This window comes from Streptopelia decaocto, assembly GCF_964273445.1.
Source record: "Streptopelia decaocto genome assembly, chromosome: Z".
NCBI classification, from domain to species: Eukaryota; Metazoa; Chordata; class Aves; order Columbiformes; family Columbidae; genus Streptopelia; species Streptopelia decaocto.
This window is the reverse complement of record NC_138657.1, coordinates 28,672,619-28,696,334: the sequence shown is the minus strand read 5'-3', so window position 1 is coordinate 28,696,334 and position 23,716 is coordinate 28,672,619. Positions and strand designations below refer to the sequence as shown.

Genomic DNA, 23,716 nt, shown 5'->3' with positions numbered 1-23,716 from the left:
CAGAGCTCTAATTCATGCTTTGCTGATTAGTTATTACATAGTCATAGCTCATTTGATAATCAAAATTTATTTAGTGTCTCAATTTCATTAAGTTATGAATAAGTATCTCTGCTTTATAAATTCAAACATACTTATCTACAACCAGCCACCCATTTGTCTAAAGGCAAGTGTTGATTTGTGTGTAAAAAGTTATTTCTACTTGCAGAGTCTAGGGATTTCCTAGTATGTAACACACTGCAAAAGCATGAGTGTCCACATTGATTTTAAGCAAAAGTACTATGTTGACTAGTGGTGAGCTTTTTATAATGGTAATTACTTAACAGATTTTGTAGATGTGAGTTGAAAACCTGAACTTTGTCAGATGTCTGTTTCCTGTGTTTTCATAGTCTTTCTGGTTTATGTTCTAGGTAAATGGTTTGTAAGTACTGGGAAAGACAACCTTCTTAATGCATGGAGAACTCCATATGGGGCCAGTATCTTCCAGGTGAGGATGATGATTCTTTTAAAAAAAAACTAGGACACCCGGAGTCCCAAGAGTGGACTCAGATTTCTTCACCTATGTGATCTACCCAAAATGGGATGCTGAGGTGAGGGTAACAGATTTTGGTTTTTAAGTAATGTAATATATTTCTATTTTTCTTCTAGTCCAAAGAATCTTCATCAGTGCTTAGCTGTGACATCTCTGTGGATGATAAGTACATAGTCACTGGCTCTGGAGACAAAAAGGCTACAGTCTATGAAGTTATCTACTGAAAAATGTGATGGGGATATAAATTTTAGAAGTTGAACTGGGGCAAAATTGTTCTTAATTGTAGAAGTAGAAAGGGTTTGCCTTTTAAAAGGAACAAAAGTATTGAGGTTCCAGACCTTGCCATGAAACTACTCCGATTTTTCCAAATAGAAGGCAACATCCAGCAACTAAATACTGGCTACGTGGACCAAACGGAACACAGAGGCAAGATGGACAGATGTAGCCTAGGTTTTTGACATAGTTTTTAAAAGCTGAATCTACTGAAGAATGTTGGAGCCTTTTATTTTTTTCTTTCTTCGTGACCTCATACAAATTGTTCTCATTGCCTGAATATGGGGGATAAATACCTTTATGTTCCTTGCAGCTCAAATTGCATTCTGTCCTGTGTAAAGCAGTGGTGTCTCAGATGAACTTGTTTGCTGGTTTTGCATCTTGTGATATGTTTTTGTATTTTTGTTGAAGGTCAAACATTTGTATAAATTGTAAATATATTTAGTTTATTACAGTAAAGGCTTTAGTACCAACAACCAGTCTTCCCCCTCACCCCTTCCCTTCCCACCCTGCTTATTTAAAAACCTTTTGGGGATATAAGAACCTTTTTAGAAGCAAAAGCAAACACTATGTATAGTTTGAAAATGGTGTCTTATTCTTTATAACTCTTCCTAGATTCCTTTATCATACTTCAAAGTAGTTGTTTTGACATATTAGGGTACCAAGTCCAGTAGATACTGTCTTGTGCTACAGAAAAAAAGGCAATTTTGTACTAATTATAGTGTAAATATAAAAATTGAACATTTCATAAAGTTGTGCCGTTTATTTTAAGTTTATTCTGATGTCCCATGCATCTGTTCTTTGGCAAATACAGTAATATGTGCCTAATCATAAGTCATTTGGTCATTTCGCTAGAAGAAGAGGTGACTTCCCTCTCCTTTATCACCCAGCTGAACAGAATTCATGCAAGATTACTTTTCAGCTAAGTACATCAGAGCCTTTATTCGTTAACTGAGGATGTCTAGGATTAAGCAAAGTTAGATAAGTTGCACCCTTTGTATTTTACAGAGAAGTGGTAGTTAATGACCATTTCCTTTTTAATGTCTTGTCTATCCTTAGATACTCAGGTAAATTTAAATTACCAAAAGTGTAAATTTTACAGGGGATCACTTAATCAATGTTATTATAAATACTTGCAGGGCTGCAAGTGAAGTGAATTAATCTAAACTAAGTTAAACTCACTTCTTGTGGCAATATTGACACAGGAATATTTTGATTTTTAACTAATCCACTCTACAAATTAATTAGAATTAATTTTCCTGAGTGTCCCATGCTACACAGGCCTATAGGTTCTATGTATTCATACTGAGCAATCTTTGAGTCCTTTCCACTGTTGCATCAGTGTGTGACATCTGTGAAGAGCCATGCTAAGCAGCCGGTTACCAAGGCTATGCATCTTCAAATCAAGTTTTCTTGGTGTACTCAAGAGAAATGGATGAGGAGAGAATGTCTACATTATATTCTAACTATGTTTTTTCGGATTAATGAGTTCTACCACTGTGCGCTAGACAAACGTAACTATTGCACCAGTGACAGCCATGCATTTCCTAAATTCTGTAATTTAATTAGAATTTGTGTTGCTAATGGAGAGTACAGAGGAACAGAAGGATATCTTTGAGCAAATAATTCAGATTATACAAACAGGTAGACAGGTTAAGACTCATCTGTGAAGAACTGCTTTCTCATTTTGCTAGCATTTGACCATGACCTATATCCCTGCTCTTTCAAAGACATGTAACTAGAAAGAAACAAGTTTGACTGACAGATGCAATGACTGGATAGGGAATTTCTCATCTTGGGCCAAATTTTTTCTCAATTTCCAGTCTGAGGAGACATCAGTTTTCTTTTCAATTTACATGACCATTCTACTGAAACCATTCTATAGCATATAGAATTGTCATAGCCTTAATATATTAACTTTGCATTTGGAATCTAAAATGTTAACTATTCAGGATAATCTGGTTTCATAGACATTTAAAATTAGTGTTTTATCCATGTGTATCTATATCTTTGTCTGTTGCTGTGTTGTGAATATCTGTATGAAAATAACACCAGCTTAGGTAATGGTTATATTCCTTTCTCAGAGTGAGGCAAAAAAGCAGAATTGTCAGGCTTTTCAAACAAATACTATTTATTACTTTGAAATCCTGTGAAGTGCTATGCCATTTTAAAAACTGAAAGTTTAAAAAAAGAGTATGTACTAGGTTACTTGAATTTTATGCCAACCCTGTTTTCTTACTGAAATTTTTCTGAAGTCTGACTCTGCCAATGATCATCAATTTCTGTTTGTTTGTTTCTTTATTTGTTTGGTTTTTGTTCAGCAAAACTGGCAAATTTGCTGTAGTTAGGAACATTTGGATTTCTTCCAAACTACTATTACCTTGACGTTTACTTCATAGGTGTCCTTTTGCCTTTCCTAAAAGTAGATATCAGAGGAACCAAGAATGCAAGTATTTTAACACATTCATGTAACTTTCAAAATAAATACACACATGTACATGGGTCTGCTGTAATTTGCAATGTAGTGGTTGCTAGTAAGACCACATTCTTATCAATCAGAAGGTTCAAAATCATGATGTCAGGAAAATACCAAAATACCTGGTGTTTTCTTGCACAGTGAGTCAGCAGTTATGGAATTGGACATTATTTATGCATGTGAATTAATTTAATCATATTTGTACCATGTGTTTCTTGGTTGTAATTAAGGAGTCACTTCTTTTTCTCCCCAGTCAGATCTAGTTTAAGCACTGGGTCTGAAAATTTGAGGACACATCATACAATAGTCCTCTCTTTTATTTTTCCCAGATTCCACGTATAGGTTATGAAACTTTTTTCATTTTTCAAACAGTAAAGCCTATACCACCGATAGATGTAATTTTTAATTAAAGATACATTTGGTGACATCTTGGCATGTCTGCCTACTCTATTACCTACAAGATTTAAAACTTGTAGAGCTTAAAACTTCTGTAAGTTCTTCTGGCCTGTGTAAAGTAGTGATTGGAAATAAGTGCATATTGAATGAAGAAACAGATCGACCCAGACCAGCAGTAACATAAAAGGCACTGGGAAAAGCACATGGAAAAAGAAGTACAGCAGTAGCTATGGTGTAGGTAATTAATATTTTTTTTTTTGTCAATTTAATTACAGTCCTGAAAGATTCCTTTTATTAGCCCCTTTCTGGGACAGTCTTTGTTGACTGGGTGGCCCTAAGTATTCAGAGATGTCTCAGTGCCACTCTGGCCAATACTGGTGCCAGATAGAAGCAGGGAGTCCTTACAAATGACGTATTTGGATGTCAGTGCAAACAATAACTGATGCAGAGGACATTTGTGGTAATATCAATTCAAGTGAACAAAATCCTTTGCCAGCTCTAATTTGTGTATTCTCTATATGTGCACTTGGCATAACATTTTATAAATCAATTGTGCAGAAAATTGTGATGATATTCCACACAATACATTTGTCAGTGTGTCAGAGTACCTCTTTTTGATTGTAGTTCCAGGCAAAGATAATTCCTCACATCAACCCACAAGCTGTGAGTCCCTGAGAGAGAATTTTCATCCATATAAATTCTTTTAAACTTGTTGGCATTTTAAAAGTTTTTATTCCTTTAAAGGGAAGAGAGAGCACAAAATTAATAGGAAGCTCATAGACTGTTTAAGTAAGAGTGTTATTTTGTAATATAAACATCACAGTAGAATCTATCATGTAGTCACCTGCACAGTTTTGTATATAAATGATTGACCGTAATATTTCTGTCACATCTTTGCATTAGTGATGCAGGTATAATTTTCAGAAGTATATAAGTTACTTAAGTAACTTAAATCCATATTGACAAACGGATTTTATGAGCCTGTGGGATCACGTAGTCTCGTTAGAGTAGTTCTTCATATTTTGTATTATGTGGGTGCAATTTTGAGTCGATGGGGAATTTCCACCATTGTGGTAACTAAGAAAGGTGGATTTTAATGTTTTCAGGCTAAGGAAGAACACTGAATTCAGATTTTGCACTACTGATAAAGTGTTTAGCCCTTAAACCACTTTACTGGAGGAGCTCGACTGGCTCCAACTGTGCTGTCTTTTTGAAGTTTTTTTTTTTTTTTTTTTTCCTACCACAACTGCATGAAAAGAAAGCGAGAATGTAGATCTATACAAGACTTCAGCCATGGTGTCCTGCCAGAGAGGGATCTCTTTTTACGGAATGGGAAAGGTGAAGCTGCTCAGAGTAGGACCTGATGAACATCAGAACAAAGCGTTCATGGCAGAGAATACAGGGAAAGACAAGGATGAACAGGAAGATACACACACATACATTTTTGTCATAGTCTACCATGTAATCTACAAAATTCACCTAGAATAGATTCCAGTAAGTGATTTCACTGACTTCTGTTTCTCCATAAAGTTGTTCAGATGTTTCTGCATAATAATTCAAGGAGACCTGAACCAGGTATTGGAACTGCAAGTGGGCATTTCTTTGACATCATAAACAGTCATCTAATCCTAAGAGGAAAGAGTTAAATCACAGCCATTTCTCAGGATTTCCCATTAACTAATATTTTTTTAGCTCAAGATCAGCTTTCCAGCCATTGATAATCCCATTTTCAGCAACACGCTCCCAGATGTCCCACCGCAGCTTAAGTGCTTAGTGCAGCATGGTAGATTTTGCTAGGAAAACCAGACATTGTAGGAACTGGGTGCTCTAAAAATCTTCCCCGTGGGTCTAGCTTACTTGGCATTTCTGAGAAGTTTACTCAATTTCTGTTAAACTATATAGGAGAGCACAAACACTCAAACATTTTCTAAACCAGCAGAAACTGCTTTGAACACACTTTAAGCACATGGGTGTTGCGTGTTGTTTGTTTGTTTTGCGTTGTTTGTTTGATTTCATTTTTCTTCTTCTTACATAACTGTAAATCTATACATGGAATACAATAAGAAAATATGAAGAAAAATATGAAGAATAAATTAATTGCTTTTAGAGGGCAGAATGTTCTTAAAAGATGCTATATCTCAAAACAAAAGAACCTACTGCTTCTATGATATATTAATTCTTGAGAAAGCCAGATTTGTGTTTCCTTGGAGCTAAAGTGCTCAGAAAGCTGAATATAAAAAAATTGATGGTGTGGGGACCAATGTTAGTTATTTGCAAATCTGAGCAGAGTTTTGGAGTGTGTGTGTGGGTTTTGCTTTTTTTTTCCCCACCGTATTCCTTACTTCCAGAAGCCACAGTTCACTCCTAGAAGCTGAATGAAAGGCTGTGTCCTCTCTGGCTCAAGTATTAGTAAGAATTTTGTTGCTAACAAGTCTGTTGGTGATGCACACCACAGGAGAACCTGACTGAATCTTTTAGTGGATAGCTGAATAGATAATATCAGCCAGTGTTACGTTGTAATAATTTCCCTTACTAAAGCAAGCACCCAGAGATAAGATAGCATCATTGTTCCATAGTCATACTTTTACTGTTTGTGGTTGTTGTAGTTGACTTGCCATAGAAAAAAAAATAAATAAATTGTGGTGGCTTTTGAGGTAAAACTTAAATTTGGAGATCTTTCCTCTCCTAAAATTTCACATGCAATTTTGCCCACGGTAAGGTTATTTTAATTCATGGAAGAGATGCTGCAAGGAGCACTAGGCAGTTGCTGTTTCATAGAGCTTGGCATGGATTGCCTTTTCTGTGTTCACAGTACAAAGGTATAGTATCTCTTGAACCTAATTTCTATCAGTTTTCTGCCAAAAATGAGTTAGAGATGAAGATAACACATATTTGGAGATTAAGCAATCAAACATACTGTTATCGTGATCTCTTTTGTATACTCTTATCATTAGCATAGAGAGTGGAGATGATAGCTTGGAACTGCAAATAATGCTGTGATTTCTTCAAGGACTGATTTTAATGGCAGTTTTAAAAAGTTCACAAGCAGAATGAAGGGTCATAAATGGAAGTTAACCCATAGCACTGGGAAACTTAGGAATGACTAGTTTCTTTCCTGGTAGTGAGCCTAATGTGTTTAAAATAAAATCCATCTGTTCATTTTAGTCTTTGTCCCACTTCCTTACAGCAATCCACAGTGGATTACTCCATTACTTTAAAAATTGGCTACAAGTAAGCTAATAACTCCTGTTTTGTGGTTTGATGTAGCAAAATATTTTGAAGGGCAATGAAGCTTCCTTTCCTTTATTCTTAAAACATAATCTAGCTATTATTATTTTTTGCAGTTGGACCTAAGTGTTTTCTTAATTAGATTTGAAGTAAACAATCTGATGGCTTTGCAAATTCAAAATATTTTTGATTGTTGATGAATCAGCCAAATGTTGCTGCTAAGTATGTAGATGACCTTAATGTCAGTTTGGTATTTGCTTAGCATGCCATGCATGCAACAAAACTTTGGAGTTCAGTGCTTCAGCTTTTGCGGCCACACTAAATTTGCTTCCTGGAACAAGTTTCCTTTTCATACAGGGACCAGTTTATTACTGTGGTCCACTGTGTTTCCTCCTGGATATGTATTAATCCTACAGAGATATTTTAATGCATTATACATACATAATGCTTCTCGTTTTCTGTCTTTCTGATTGTTAATTATGTAAGATGTGTATTTCTGACAGCAGTTGAGTGAATATTCACTAATGAGTGATATAACTGAGTTTTTGAATGTGTACTACAAGAAGTTTATAGACTTGTGTTGAGAAATCATTAATTTTCATTTGTTAATTTCAAGATTCTCAAGTCCTGATACTCTTTGGTGTTTTTAATCAGTGAATCTGTTTAAGGAAGTACTTCTGGTTTTTGTATGGTTTTCTTATTTTTTTTTTTAATTTGTTTATGTAGGCACTTTTCTCTGTTGAGTGCAAGTTATTGACCCAATACTCTTATTTATAATTCTGCCTGGTTCTTCAGTATTTTATCTAGCTGTAACTTATTAAAAACCACAAATATGAAATGGGGATATTAATGACAAGTGGTTCTAATGTGAGAGTTTCAAAGTGCATGTTAGATTTCAACACTTCGTTCACTGTAATTTTACATTTTTTCATTACTTAAGTAATTAAAAAAAATCCTTAGGGTTGAATTATAGTAAAATTTTATACATCTCAGTACGAATTTTGTCTCCCGGTGGACAGCAATAATTTAGATTGAATTGTTTTTACTCTACCTAATTTATTCTTATGGAAGGTATCATTAAGCCTGCAAATTTTGCTAATTATAATAATTTCATTAATATTGTTAGTTGGTTTTAGTATTCTCCATGCTTTCAGAAACTTATTTTTCTCTATTTTGAAGAAAAACATACAGATATACAGGGTTCTGTAATAGAATGTGTTTACAGTATTTATCCCCTAGGTTTGTTGTAATAGTAAGGGGAAGTACAGTGACAGATATGACTTGCAATAGTTGCTAGTGTTATGTGCCTTTGAATAATTTTTTAAAATTCATTATTTTTTATATATCTTAGGTGAAGGTTAGCAGCTTTAACTCAGTTTTGTTTCTATTAAAGCGGATATGGTGAATCGTTCTTAGAGATTTGCTAGTTTTACTGACTTTAAATAATTTTAAATCTGTAAGGTATGGATGGTTTTGAACTGATCATAGACCGTTCAATTTAACTTCTTAGGTTTCAAGCACCGCTAGAGTAGCGGGAGAACTTAGCTGTCATATTTGGCTTTTTTTAATGCTTTTCTTTTGTACTGTATATGATCAGTGGGACTTACCACAATAGGTGTGCTCATTGTAGTGGCTTTTTAAAATGTTCCCATCATTTGCACTGTGTGGTTCATCTGAATTTAGCTTACAAATCAATCCCTTTCTGTTGGCATCTGCTTTGTACTTTGACAAGTATGAAAATAATCAAAAATATCACTGTGGTTGACAGTGAGACTGTATATTTCACTGTTTCTGAGTGTGAATAGCATTTAGCAAGGCTTGTCTAGTTAAAAGGCAGTTAAACTAGTAATCATACATGATCTGTGCTTAACTGTCATTTGTAGAAAAACTGCTACAAAGCAAGATGTGGTGATAACAAATTCAGAAGGAAAAGAATATGAAATTCAGGTAGCAGCTTGAATGATTTGCTGTTAGCATGGGGCCCAATAACACTACAAAGCTATAAACTATCTTTCTAGATTGCCCAGTTAGGTGGCAGAGATGCAATTTGTCTTTTCTGAAGCCGCCTGCTGCTTGCTAGCTCCATCTCCTGTCACAGCCTATTAGCTCCCCAAGAAAATTGGTGGGAAATTGCCTGCAGATTGTAGGAAATTGCATCTCCAGGCCCCGGAAAAAATGTAGGATAGCAAAACACTGATCCTCCCAGATCAGCTATTAGTACAGGAAAAGCTGACCTTTGGCATGGTGTGAAACAACTTTGCTATTTGCTGAATAAAGACTGTATTATGTGTCGTTGAAGGAGTTACAAATCTTAGCTATGCTTGTAGCCAGACTGCTCCAGGAAGCCCAAGCATTAACGATAGGTTTTGTTGCCCCCACTCCTTCCTATTGGAAGGTGGGAGATGTTAGAGCCTTATTTCATTGTACAGGTGGGCAAAAGCCACTGTGTATTTAAATGGTGTTAATACATATGAAATTCAAAGGTTTAATAACAAAACTGAAAGATAATTTTTGAAGCTAATCTCAAAAAAATTGAAAATTGCCTCTACTTGGTCTAGCCTTGGTCAGAGGAGGAACAACTTTTTGGCTTTTTCATTCTTGGTGTATATCCATAACAAACATTTGATTTTGGGGCAGTTACAGTGAAATTGAACTGATTTATACTGTAACTGTTGAATGCAAGAGTGATGGGACACATTAGTTCTGATAGATCTTAGCATTAAATTCCTTTCCACTAGGAAACTCACCCATGTCTTGTTTAAACAAATTGCCATGTGTTTTTAGGGTGTGATATGCAATGAGTTTCATCCTCTGTCATTGCTACTTCTACCTTTCTAATCTTGTACTTTACTTCAGTTTTACAGGGCCTTTCAATAAAAGAATCAAATTTTCTGTGAATCCTGAGAGAAGAGATATGTAGAATTAGTTTGCAACATAGAAAATAAATGCCAATGTTTTATCTGAGCTTGCAGTTGTACTAAGTTGGTTCAAAGCCTCCTGAGGAAGATGTGTGTGTGAATCAGAATGATGTATTGATCAGAAGTGAGCGTGGGGAGGGCAGCAGCAGGGAAAAAGTCATTTTGCAATCAAGAGCATTGCTGTTTTCAAACTTGGCTGAGTATGTTGGTAAGTGGCGGCTGCCCAGGGATCTGAGTTAAATCAATATGTTCATTTCCTATTGTATTAGTGTTCACTGATGTAAATGAGCTGACAAGGTGTACTAACACTCGCACAACTGATTAGAGAAAATTAGTGGCCTACATTACAGAGCTGAGGCAGAGGAGCTGAGTATAGGGCAGGATGACAAAGTTCAAAGCACAGCTGAAGAGGATCAAGAGCACTTCATGTTACAGGGCTCTGGGCCCATGTTTTGAATTCTTATGATCATGCATGCACATGTCTGTCAATCTGAAATGCTAATTTGTTGAGGCATTGTCTTTCTAAATCAGTTATAGCACCTTTTATGGAAGTTACGCAGCTTAGTGCTGTGTGTCTTTTCTTGGAAAACACAAATACAGGAACAGAAGAGCTATGGTGCTTGAGCCTTTATTCTGTATTTACAATAGCTGTTCATCTTCCAGCGTATCACATACTAATTGCATTCTCAAAATAAACCTTGCCATTTAGTAACAAATGTGGGGGTTTTGTATAGTGCAATGCCTATATTGGAATGAGCAAAGAACATGTAGGGGACACACAAATCTGTCCCATTTAGAGGACTTAAAAATTCTGCCTTGGCTAATCACTGGATTTGCCATTTCTTGTAACAAACAAAATAAATTGACTTGATATAGTATGCAGAAATTAGCATATCCTGGCTGAACACTGTTACCTGCATGCTTACTCTGGCTTTAATGTGGCCAAGACTATTATTATTCACAGAGGAAGGAGATAACCTGTCATTCCTGTGTGAAAAGCAGGGGCTTCTTGTCATAAATTTGAAGTTGCAAGCTCTTGCTTTGTTATGGAAAGAACAAAAATTCAGACTGGGCTGTGAGGGATTTGGAGTGTACCAAATGTTGCTCTGGATAGTTGGATGGTTTAAGAGAGGGTTGCAGGGGAATAAACTACTTGGACAAACTGTTTCTCAGCCAACACTTAATGGCTGGAAAAGCTGTGCAAGCCATAAGTAGCACCCTTCATCCTGTGACAGCTTATAAGCTCCAGCAAAAGACAGGACATTAAGCTGTGCTTGCTTTATTTTTCTGTAAGTAGTTCAAAGAGAGTTTGTTGTCAATCTAAACTCTGGTGGGTCTGAGTTTAGTCAGGACATGTTTTTCATATTGGATAATTACATCCAATAGCACATCAGAAAAACAAAATATGAGTTCCTTAATCAGCCTGAGTTTATTTTTTTATGCTTTCCATTGTAACACTTCTCCCTTGCCACACTAGGAAATGCAGGTTTTTTTGCCCATCTTTGTTCAAATTTCCAATATTTCAAATGTAATAAAATTGTTCTAATTTACTTCAGTATCCTATGAAATATCAAGTGTTTTGTTGGTGTCATTTTTGCTAACTCCAGCAAAATGTTTTGAACTATGAATAGTTCATTTTACCCAGAATCATATTCGCAGTCATTCATTGAAACAATTTCCATTTTTTTTTTTTCAAGTTCTCCATCAATCACTTCCACTGGCTGTTTAAGTTTTAGAAATAGCTGATCTGAGCATACCCGGGTTCTATCAAAATATCCTTCCTCCTGCACCATACGCTTTCTGATACATCAGCTGAGAGTAAAGCAACCTAGTCCTCACCATTTGCTCCTAAGAGCCCAACACTGTGAGGTGACATCCAATAGTGCTTGGTACAGTTAGCCAAAAGGTTTTCCTTATACTTTAATAAAGATTCAGCTTTCTGCTTACAGCAAGGCACTAAACAGGGCTATAGCATGACCACAGCCCTCCTTAAGGCTTTCGGTGCCAGGACAGGGTGGAGGACAGGTTGAAATAGGGAGGAGGGGGTAAGATGAAGAGCAAAGCCTCCCTTTTGACAAGGTTTTTCTCATTAGCACTTGGCTGTGAGTTGGAAGAGGCTGGTGAAGCGTGTGGCCCCATTGACAGGGCCAGCAAGGGCTTGGAGGTTCCCAGGTGCCACGTTCTGGAGGACCAGCAGTAATTTTTGGAGAGGGGAGATGAGCACTGGGGTGCACACAAGGTGATGAGGTATAGTATGTCCTCCAGCTTGCCATCCATCCCCGGTGCTGTGTGGTGAAGGAGCTGGAGTGCTGGGGAAGGAACCGAGTGATGGGGAGCTGAGGGAGGGGGACTGACATTTGGGACTTGCTAGCAGGAGGGTTGCTAGTGGGAAATTTAGGGGAGAAGAGTATGGAAAGTGGGAAATCGGGGTAAAAAGATGCAGTATAAATAAGTTTTTTATGAATGAGGGTGAGCTAATGAATTTGTGAACAAATAATTGATGGCCCTATCACTAAGTGTTATTTGGGGTCTGGGCTTGTCCAAGATTGTTCGTGGGCAAGTGAAAAAAAATACCTGGAAGAAAGGGATTTGTGGGTTGCATCAAGTATTTAGCTAATTGTGGCTGCTTCCGCTTGTGGGGTGTCCACTAAATTAACAGTGAACTTGTCATCTCCCTCACCTCCCTGCAGCAAGCTGCTCTGCAGCAGATTTGAAGCACCTGAGGGGAAGGAATTGCACACCCTGGTCCTGCTGCCTCCCACCAGACAGGACGAAGAACTGCTTTATCTGGGGCTTGTTTACTGGAAAGGAAGGTGACTGTGGATTGGACTGGAAAGGAACATAATTTTTCTGCCAGCAGGGGAAGACTTTTCTGTTTACAGAGGAAATGGAAATACATTAGAAATAGCACACTTGAGCAGCAATGAAGATGTAACACCAGAAAGGTAAGCCAAGACTCTATACTTGATTGAAGAGATCTGGGTGGAATATTACATATGTGTTATCTAACTGAGTACAGCAAAGGCAGAACAGGCTGTTGGTTGTTCTGATTTTTTTTTCTTAGTACCCCCAGGAAAGAAGGCAGTGGAAGAGCAAATATCCAAGCAAATATTTATCTGCATGTTTGATAAGTTCCTGAGAAATATTCTTATCCAACTACGCAGTGGCTAACCACTGTGGTTAAAGTGTAATGTGCTTTTGGCAGAGACCTCAACATTCTGGTTTGAGCCAGCTTGCTTGGAATTGTTCTAATGAAATAGGCTGTACACAGGTACCATTAGAGATCCTCCTCTCTGTTCCCAAGAAAATATCTTACTTGTAAGAAATTTCACCTTGCTGTTCAGGAACACAATATCTAGAAAACACTAAAAATTCTCAGTGCAAAAATGTTGATGATTAACTCTTGATCAGTCATGCTGGAGACTTTGGAATCTGGATATAGGAAACAGATGAAGTATTTGCCCAGGTGGAACCTCTGTCTTTTGAAGCATCGGCAATTATAATGTGACATCAATAGCTTCTGGTTTGCAACTAATACAGTGCTGAGTGCTGAACATTGTATGGCATCCTTTGGCAATCCTGAAAATTCTTTGCTCTCTAATCTTTTCAAACTGGCAAATAACACAGAAAATTGCATCCAATCGTTCAAAATCACTGTTGCTGGTACTATAGAAATCCTTAAAAGTGGGTTTTATATTTGTGTGGGTTCTGTTAATCCCATACATAGTGACAGAATCTTCTTCTGTCAGTAGCAGAATAGTGTTCTGCTGTGTTGCTTTGAAATGTTCCACAATATGTGCTGTAGCAAAGTGTCTTCCCCACTACACTACTGCTTTAAAGTCTCAGGCTTATCATAGCAATTTCACATTCTTTCATCCAAAGCCTAAAAATATGCCTCAAGCAAGACATTCAGTCAAAAGTAAAACATGGTCAGTTATTTGTCTGTCTCTCCAGCTCCTTGAAAGGTAGCGTGCTGTTTTGCCAGTGTGGAGAAACTCATGTTACAAAAGCAAAATGAAAGAAAACAGAAATTAAACAATAAGAACAGCTTCAGCTCTGAGCAATTGTCTGAGTATCCCTCAGCAATCAAGTTTCTCCTTCTAGAAGAACTTTAATTTGATCTTACTTTCATTGATTTATTTTCTGTTTATGTTTTGAGCTTTTTAAAGGAAGAATTTCCTTTTTGAATGTCTTTAAGTGGAGATGGGGAGTATTTCAAAGGCCTGCCTAACATCTGTAACCCTTCTACTAATTTTTTCCCTTGATTTTTTGTTTATCTTGGGATGGCACACAAGCAAAATATGCATTTCTCTTTTATCCAGTTCTGAACCAGTGTGATGAGTGGGCTGGGCTTCTCAACTATTCTGCAGAAACTGGTAAATCAGGACTGACCTCTTTAGATTAAACGAGTTAAAAATACTCTTAAATTGCAATTTTCTGGGCTTTGGCAGCTTAGGAAGCTACAGAGTTTAGTATCTCATCGTACTGGAAGAAGGAGCTGTTTTGTTATTTCTGCTAGCTTTGCAATGAATGTCATATTATGCAATCAATATGTGCTTGATTTCCTGCTGGGAGTGGAGGGAGGTTGTCTCATAACTACCAATTCAGGCATCCAGTAGGAAATTTATCGGAAGAAAAAAACAACAAGCAAAAAACAACAACAAAAGCCAACAAGCAACTGGAAAAATAGACTCTTTCACTTAGAGTAATAGACCTACTTGCTCTACTGAGGGGAACATGACACATGCACATTCACCATAGGTCTCCTCAGTTATACATCTATACCAGCCTTTGCTAAAATCTAGTTATTTTTCAGCCATTTCTCTTGCGTTTGTTCCATAAAACTACCCCATTTATTTAGTGTAGGCCTCTAGCTTAATATCTTGTTGTTCTTGCTCCCTACTGTCTGTTCATGACCTCTTCAGTAAAACCAAGGAGGAAACATAATCCCTATGTTGAAGTTTATCATAAAGGCTTCTGACCTCCTGCTAACTCTTCTTCCCACAAAGCCAGTTCCTACCAAAGTTGCTGTTTTAGCTTGGAAAGTGTCAGGCAGTCTTTCTGTAATAGGATCATTGACTAAAATTTATTTAGAATACCTGTATGTCTTGTGCAACATCTGCTCAGACAGTGCCTGGTTCAAAGTTAAGTTTAGCCTAAGACCTGTCCAGTTGAGTTTTCCATAACTTGAAGAATGGAGATACCCCAGGTTTTCTAGACAACAGGTTTCAGTGCCTAACCTTTCTTTCTTCTTTTTTTTTTTTTTTTTTAAATCCAGATGAAATAAGGACTACTGCCTCTTCTGCGTTGGCTGTGCCATCCAGAGACCTGTGCACTGTCCTGACAGGCAGAAATAGTTTGATGTGGCAGAATGATTTGTGGACTGTTCTTTCTCCTTATGGCTCTTTGAGAGAAGAGAGACTGTCTTCTTTCTCTTCATGATTCCAGCTGTAGTCCTTGTTCAATTTTTATTACATATTTCTTATCTACTGGAGTGAGACAAGTGGTAACTCAAATTCACTAATGATGGCAAGGTGTATCACTTGCCATCATGACTGGTGGGGGACGGATGGGATGAAGTAGAAGGAGAGAAGATTAGATGGGCATAAGCAAACAGTGGTGAAGGTGGTAACCAGCTGCGATGAGAGAAGCTGGAAAAGACAACTTTATGTAGGGAAAAAAGAAATGGTAATTTTAACTCCTCCATGGGTATGACTCAGTCTTGAGTGGGCTGTAAAATCCTGTCATGTTTTTTTTTTTTCCCTTTTCCTTATACGAGAAGGAATTTATACCTTAAAAATATCATTGTGGTTTTCATCCTTGAGAACTGTTAAAGCTCTTCTGTATATAAATCACTCCCTCCCATGCAGTAGCTGAGATGACTTCTTAACTGCAAGCACAGCACTTGTATTCAGCACTGACTTTATGGAGGACGTCTTATTCTTGGGTGAGCTGCAAAAGCACTAGAAAGTTGTTATGTGCTCTTATAATGTCCAAGTTGTCCTAAAAGCTCTTTGTATAAACTGAGCAGTCAAAAGAACATTCTCTACACTGGAATGAGTTTGGCTAGTGATAACAATACAAAATGTGGATTCAAAAGGATATAGCAATCTTTGTGGGACTGTTGTCCTCTGGGAGTACCAGGAAGACCTGAGAGGACTCAGTTCTGTTGTTGGTGTTGTCTGGTATGCATATGTCCCCAGATACAGTCTGATGGACCAGACATCCTAAGAGAGCTACTTTTCTCCTACTCCTTATTCAACTACTTGCAGCTTTAGCTATTGTATAAGTCTCACTGTGTTCTTGTCCAATTAGGCACCATGTACTCTACCATGGCATTGAGGTACACACATTATATTTTCTAGTTGCCAATTGTAAGATGAAGTTCCTGTGAGGCAGAAACATTGTTTTTCCAGTGTGATGACCACAGATCAAAAATGATGTGTGGATGTTGATGGTTAAGATAAAATGTGGCCTGCCAGATGAAATGTGGTGCACAATGTGTCTTGTAGACACAGCTGAACAAATTGCTTCAGAAGCTTCAGGGGTCACTGCAGTGTAAACAGAAAGCAGGGATGACCTGTTCTGTGTTCTCAAGACATAATAAATACATTCTATGTGCTGCTGCTTACCTTCTGATGAATCAGGTATTTTAAAACACTGTGGGATTCCTTCTCTGGGCAAAACTGTGAGTCCCAGCTTCTTGTATTTCAAGCAGAATTATTTTTATTATCCTTGAAAAGTTGCATTTAAGTGTGTTTGAAACTTCAAAGTCCTTGTGTAGTACAATATAAGGGTCTGCTTGTAAAATTCCTGCTTTTGGCACCTGGCAAATCCATCTGCCAGTTCCACAAAGTAAAATTAAAGGCTTTTTAGAGAGTGAAGTTTGATCTGGCTGTAAGTTGTACATAATGTTGTGTTTGGTGAAGAGGAAGTACCTTGTGCTGAATCAAGAACTGAGCTACTTCAGTAGCTGTTGAACCTTTTCCTTCCTATTCAGTACTTATGTTCTGTCTGGTTTTATTTGTTGGTTTCTGTGGTGTTGTTTGTTGTTTCTAATATAAAAAATATAGTTTGCCTGTTCTTCCTTTCAGCTGAGTAGGGATAAAAACTGGAACATGGATCCATCATTCTTCTGAACTATGCAATTTTTGCACTCCTAGAAGCTCATTAATAACAGGGGGTCCTAGGCCATTTGTGTTTCTTCCCCCCCCACTTGGTATAAAGCGTTCATTTTAAACATTAACTGTTCTGATATACTGACTTGGCTGTCTGTAGATGCTACTTGCTGAGTATTTGTTATGACATCAAGAAAAGAAAGAGTAATAGTAGGGGCTATCTTAAGCAAAAGAAAATACAAAATGAGGCTTTCCTTGACTGTCATTTATAATGAAGATTAGCATTTGACTTCTCAAGTTTGGAGCAGGTACCAGCAGGCTTTCAAAAGAGCCATGTAGCCTATCACAGGTTACTGCTGTGCCAAATATGATGTTGCTAGACATATACGTGGGACTGAAGGGAGAAAAATATTCAGCAATCTGCCGTAACTTAATCCAGATGGTCAAGTTTATGTTTTCTTTAAAATGCAAACTGTCTCCAGTGAATTCATTAGAACCATATTGTAGCTTTCTTTTCTTGTATAATTTTAACAGCTAGGTTAAAAAGCCTGGGACTGCCAAACTAATCTCAAGTGCCTAATTTTTTTCTTTCTGAAGAACTTACACTGTTCAACAATTCTTTCCCTTTCTTCCCCCCCCTTTCTTCCCCCCCCTTTCTTCCCCCCCCTTTCTTCCCCCCCCTTTCTTCCCCCCCCTTTCTTCCCCCCCCTTTCTTCCCCCCCCTTTCTTCCCCCCCCTTTCTTCCCCCCCCTTTCTTCCCCCCCCTTTCTCCCCCCCCCTTTCTCCCCCCCTCTTCCTCTTCCTCGCTCTTTTGCTCACTTCCTTTCCCTTTTCTGGGTAGTTGTTGTTGTTTTTAAATTAAACCACTACACAACCTTGTGAATCATTGGCTTAGGTTATCTAGAGATATCTAATTCATTCGTTTTGCCTGGAATTAATCTAGATGTTTGAATAACAGGGAGCTGTAGTTGTAGTGTATTCAGCCAGGGTAACTGTCTTGTTCTAACCATGGATGGCTTACTTATTGAATAAGAAACATTGTTCCTAAACATACTAGATGTCTTTGTCTGCCCATGTTTCCAGACTGTTTCTTCCCATACCTTTTTGTTGTTTTGAATTTTCTTTTTTAATTTGTTTAACAGATTTGGCAAAAGTAGCCAAAATTTGGGACAAGTGTTCTTATTTAGTCATTTAATCAAAGTAAGCTAAAGCTGAAGCAATCCTGAGAACCTGAGTAAAATGTTTTTGTACAAACTAATTCTGACAGAATTAAATCCTTAAAGAAACTCTAATACCTACTACTAGTGATATAGAAAAAATTGCATCTGAGTAAAAAACCAAGAAAACACAAAACCATCAATGCTTGGTATGCAAATGTTTCATGGAAGAACACTAGGTGTTATTTACTGATCTTTTCTGAACGTGATTTTACTGAGAAACCAGGAAATCAAATCTCTAATGAAACAGAATAAGCATTTACTGGGACAACAATAGGATACTCACTGACTCATCTATAAAAGGACAGTGTCTATTTTTAAACTTGGTAAAGAACTGACTAGAAAAGATAGTTCCAGGCCTCCCTACCTTTTAGGTTTTTTGCAGGGGGGGGTTATCACTTCTAAACTAAAAATCACTTTCATCCCTCTATTTCTGTCCATTCACAAAGAAAAGAGCTCCTACAGTGGGCAGTTCTCACTTTGTAAATAGTATTGTACCCCTTCATTTCTTTTAGGAACTTTTTTCTAAGTTGCTTGAGTTAAATAGTATGGCTATTCCCTCCAAGTATGGGACAAGCTCTATGAGTAAGTCAACTGATGTTGTGTAATGTAGCATGACACGGAGCTGAAGGCAATAGGTTGTTCATTTTTTTCTTCCTGATCTTTGTTTAGTTGTAAGGAAGTAATTCTGAAGAGGGGTGTGTCATTCAAATTGATCATGACCTGTGAACTACACAATCTGATTTAATCAATTCCTTGACAAAATGTCAAATGACTATATATAAATCAGAAATCATAGTTTCCATTTTCTTACTTAAGTAGACCAGATTCCAAAAAAAGCTGTTCAGTGCTGGAAACACAGTTGCTTTCCCCCTCTCAAAACAAGTGCAACAGCTGTATAACATGACGTCTTCAAAAGTGTCTGTTTGTCTAGTTCAACTCTGGCTATTGGCCACTGTCCTCTCTATTTTCTCACTGAATGCCCTTGAATATATCAGGTGCAAACCTGCGATGCCAGGTATGCACCGTAATAATAGTTGTGCAGCAGATCGTCATCCCAGGACAACTCATGACCTAGTAAAAGGCTAAAGTCTGATCTGTTTCTGTTGCAGAATTACATAGTGTTGTGGTACCAACACAGCTGGAAAATAAAGCACAGTGATACCAAGGATTGCATAAACCATCTACCATGTACATGGTACCACAACATCGAGTCAAAGATCAAAGGAGGGAGGGATTGTGAGTGGGGTAGGAGTACCACGGTAATATAAAATGTATTAGAAAAGTGAGTATGCTTGGGTTTGTTATCATATATGTTAGGTGATTATTAAGCAAAAACATCTCTGTTTTCTGTTCTTCAATTTATAGAGTGAATTTGAACTTAATATGCATAGACTAGTGTTTGCACAAGACAATAAAACACAATCAACCATAGTAATGTTAGGACAATGTTTGCTGTATCTGGTGCAATGGGCTTGCTTATTTTTCTAAGGTGCTGCTTTCAGTATTACAGTAGTGTCCAGTAGCGCTCAGCATTCCATTAGCTCCCTCATTGAAACAAACAAACAGAAAGGCTGCTGAAGACCGCAGGATCTGCTTTGGAAAGGGTAAATTAAGCACACTGGGAAAAAGGCGGAGGTGTGGCCTAGGTTAAGCATATTTTAGCACTCTTACATTCATCTCTCTGAAAAAAAAAAAAAAAAAAAAAGAAAAGAAAAAAGAGCTTGGAAGAGTAGCTTCTCTGTAACACAAGGGAAATAGGCACTGATACATGCAAGGTATTTGTTCTTATTTGTGACGCAGCAAAACAGCCGAATGGAACATGCCAGTGTTGGCCCAGGAGAGTGTTGCAGGACGAGGGATTGTGTAATGATATACATATCCAACCTGCTTCTGATGAATCTTGTCTTGTGTGAGAAATAGAGCAAGAGTTAGAGATTAGAATCAAGATGCTTAGAAAATAGTCAGTTGTCCCAAAATGTTTACAAGTGCATTTCAGCTGTCATGGAATTAACGGATCCAACTTCTAAAACATCAGTAACTCTATTGGTGAAGGATTTTTCTGTTAAAACCCAAGGACTCTTACTCTAGGAAAGCTGCTGCTTTCAGAGGGACTGTCACTAAGAAGCCAAGTAAAAGTTTAGATTGACTGTATTCCAGGGGATGGCCCTAGGCAGCATGAATGCTTTTCCCCACTTAATGGTCTTCAGTTTTCTCTCTGGCTCGATAGCCTGCAACTCTTTTGTGAAGCAACAGTACAACAAAGACCATGGCAGCACAGCTAGTGCTTTTAACTTACAACTATACCCCATAAAACTTCATCCTTCTGCCTTTTTTCTCTTCTGCCAAGAAAAAAATCTGAATAGCCAGAATTACTGCTCCTTGAGTACCAGTTCACTTGCCTAGCAATTTTGTTCAGAAAACAGATGGTTCAGTATATGAAAGAGGGCTGGTAGAGACCTCTGTGTGAGGTCTTTGGCAGGGTAATCTCATTCCAAAGATCTAGATGGCTGGAATTCCCTCCCCCTCCCTTTTAATACAAATCCTTAAGTGTTAAGTCAGGCAGAAAATGAGTCTAGTCTACATTTATCTTACTGAATGGCGGTCAACTCCTGCCTAATCTTTCAACATATATTTGTTCAATGGATCAACAGATTGTGTAAGCAGCATGACGGATGGGTTTAGAAATGTGTCTGCTTATGTTTGGTTTGTACTGAACCATTGACCATTTTGTTTGTGAATCCATCATAAATTACATCTCCAGGTTACTCACTACGATCAAGGAGGGGAAATACTTGTTCTCACTGTGTTGAAAGGCTTCTTACACAGCTGTCAGCCTTCAGAAGGGAAGCTAAATTGCATCAGTACTACTTCAGCTTTGTTTTTCAAAAGCTGGATGGGTATGGCTCTGCTTTCACAAGTCTTTTGCTAATTACAACCATACTTCTCATTGAAGATAACATAAGGCGAAAGGCAAGAATTGTTATTGCCAAATAAATATGTAATAATTTGGGAACAAAGATGTGATAGTGATTGTGTATGTTATTTTAGCTGCATTTGACAAAACCAAGGCTAAGTAAAACCAGAAATACATACAGGATTTTTAATAATTAAGATACATATTAAAATTTCATTGTTACAACCAATGCAAAACCAGCCTGATGGGTTGTATTTAATGATATCTGAAAGCAAGCTAGGAATCACAGGATGTTAGTGATTGGAAGGGACCTTGAAAGATCATCTAGTCCAATCCCCCTGCTGGAGCAGGAACACCTAGATGAGGTTACACAGGAAGGCGTCCAGGTGGGTTTTGAATGTCTCCAGAGATGGAGACTCTACAACCCCCCATGGCAGCCTGTTCCAGTGTTCTGCCACCTCACTGAGAAGAAATTTCTTCTCAAATTTAAGTGGAACCTCTTGTGTTCTAGTCTGAAGGTGGCACTCCCGGCAGGAATGTGGACTGTGTAAATGCTTCGATTCTTCCTTATCTGAAGATTGTGTTTAATATAGGTTTTTATATGACTGCTGCTGCCTCATGTGGGAGATGAAGGAACAGGAGAAAGTTTCAGGGCCCAGACACTGCTCTTCTGCAAATGGGAAGAGCTTACCTGGAAGCAGACAAGGAGCAGGGGACATGTATTACCCCTTCCCAGAGGTCAGAAAGGCCAGAAAGCTGAAATTCAGTGTCTGCCACTTTTGGTGATTGCATTGGCTTTGAGCTACTACCTACCCAGGAAGTTACAGGTACGTGGCACAAAGTTTCCTTCCCCATATGCATCCCTTCACCACGGTTGGGGAAATGGCTTAAAAAGGAAAAAAAACATGAATAGGTCACTCTTGACATGAAAGGTCACTCTTATCATTGCTGTCCATCCTAATTTCCAGCTAAAAGTTAAAGCTTTGAAAATATTTCTAAACAATAAAGAGACTCACTTTGTCCTAGCTATTTGTCTGAAGGCAGTGAGTCTCAGGTGTAACCCTCTAGAGTCTACTCTCAACTTTGTTTAGATGGTTTGAGTTGAAACTAAGCAGGAAAAGAAAGGCAAGGAGGAGAAAGCTGGGGAAGAAAGGACACTCAACCAAATACCAGGTTTCTTTATGCAGTCAGAAGGAAGAAATTGGAGGAGAGTGATTTCTGTTGGCTACTTTGCTGTTTAGATGGTTACATTCTCATGAAGGCAAGTTCTTCGATTCATGTGATTTTTTTTTTTTTTTTTTTTTTGGTGGGATTTGTGTTAGATTTTTTCGTCTCTTATGCATTGATTGAATTTTTTTTGTTTGAAAGTTTAAGATTCACTGGAAAGTATGTACTTTTTTTTTTTTTCAAAGAAACGGGAAAAAAAGCTATTTTTGGCAAACAAAGTGCACTTAATTATGTTAGAATTTCCTCTTTTGTTTTCCTTTTGTTGTGGAGAGTAAATTTGTCATTTCTCTTTAAAAAAATGCTTCCAACTTTTAGTTCAGCTTAAAAAAATAATTTCTTCCTAACCATCTCTAGTAGGATTTGAAGAAACTGGTAAGGAAAAAAGATGAGAATTATAGAATCATAGAATGGTTTGGGTTGAAAGGGTCCTTAAAGATCACCTAATTCCAAACCCCCTGCCATGAGGTCACCTTCCACTAGAGCAGGTTGTTTAAAGCCCCATCCAACCTGGCCTTGAACACTTCCAGGAGTGGGGCATCCACAACTTCTCTGGACAACCTGTTCCAGTGTCTCACCACCCTCATAATGAAGAATTTCTTCCCCATATCTAAATCTACCCTCTTTCAGTATGAGGCCATTACCTTTTGTCCTATCACTACATGCCCTAGTAAAAAGTCACTCTCCAGATTTCTTGTAGGCACCCTTCAGGTACTGGAACGCTGCTTTAAGTTCTCCCTGGAGCCCTCCCTTCTCTATGCTGAACAATCCCAACTCTTTCATCCTACTCTGATGGGAGAGACGCTCCAGCCTTCTGATCATCTTCATGGCCCTCCTCTGGACTCACTCCAACAGGTCCATGTCCTTCTTATGTTGAGGTCCCCAGAGATGGATGCAGTACTCCAGGTGGGATCTCACAAGAGTGGAGTAGAAGGGGAGAATCACTTCCCTTGACCTGCTGGTCACATTTCTTTGATGCAGCCCAGCACATGGTTGTCTTTCCGAGCTGCCAGTGCACATTGCTGGGTAATTTTGAGCTAATTGTCAACTGACATCTCCAAGTTCTTCTCCTCCGGGTTGCTCTTAATTTGTGCTTGGGATTGCCACAACCCGTGTGCAGGACCTTACACTTGGCTGTGTTGCAGCTCATGAGGTTTGCACAGGCCCATCTTTCAAGCCTGTCAAGGTCCCGCTGGATGGCATCCCTTCCCTCTAGTGTGTTAACTGCACCACACGGCTTGGTGTTGTCAGTAAACATACCAAGGGTGCACTCAATCCCAATGTCCATGTCACTGAAAAAGGTCTTAAACAGCAACAGTGCCAATACCAGCCTCTGAGGAAAGCCACTCATTGGAAGAAGGATAGCAGCCTCGAGAGTATGAAGAAGAAACTAGGAATGAAAAGTTGATCATTTCTATAG

At 38.1% G+C, this 23,716-nt stretch overlaps 1 protein-coding gene across 5 annotated transcripts in view; it reads left to right on the top strand.

Annotated features, from left to right (window-relative positions):
- The window catches only part of LOC309451289 (transducin-like enhancer protein 1), an 83,665-nt gene extending 72,343 nt beyond the window's left edge, over window positions 1-11,322 (top strand). For all 5 annotated transcript variants that reach the window (XM_082074880.1, XM_082074879.1, XM_082074881.1 and 2 more), the window contains 3 exons: window positions 408-484; window positions 646-9,297; window positions 9,332-11,322. In XM_082074880.1, the coding sequence (XP_081931006.1) occupies window positions 408-484; window positions 646-753 (185 nt within the window). In that variant the 3' untranslated portion in view covers window positions 754-9,297; window positions 9,332-11,322. The remainder of the gene's footprint in view (window positions 1-407; window positions 485-645; window positions 9,298-9,331) is intronic.
- The last annotated feature ends 12,394 nt before the right edge of the window (window positions 11,323-23,716 follow it).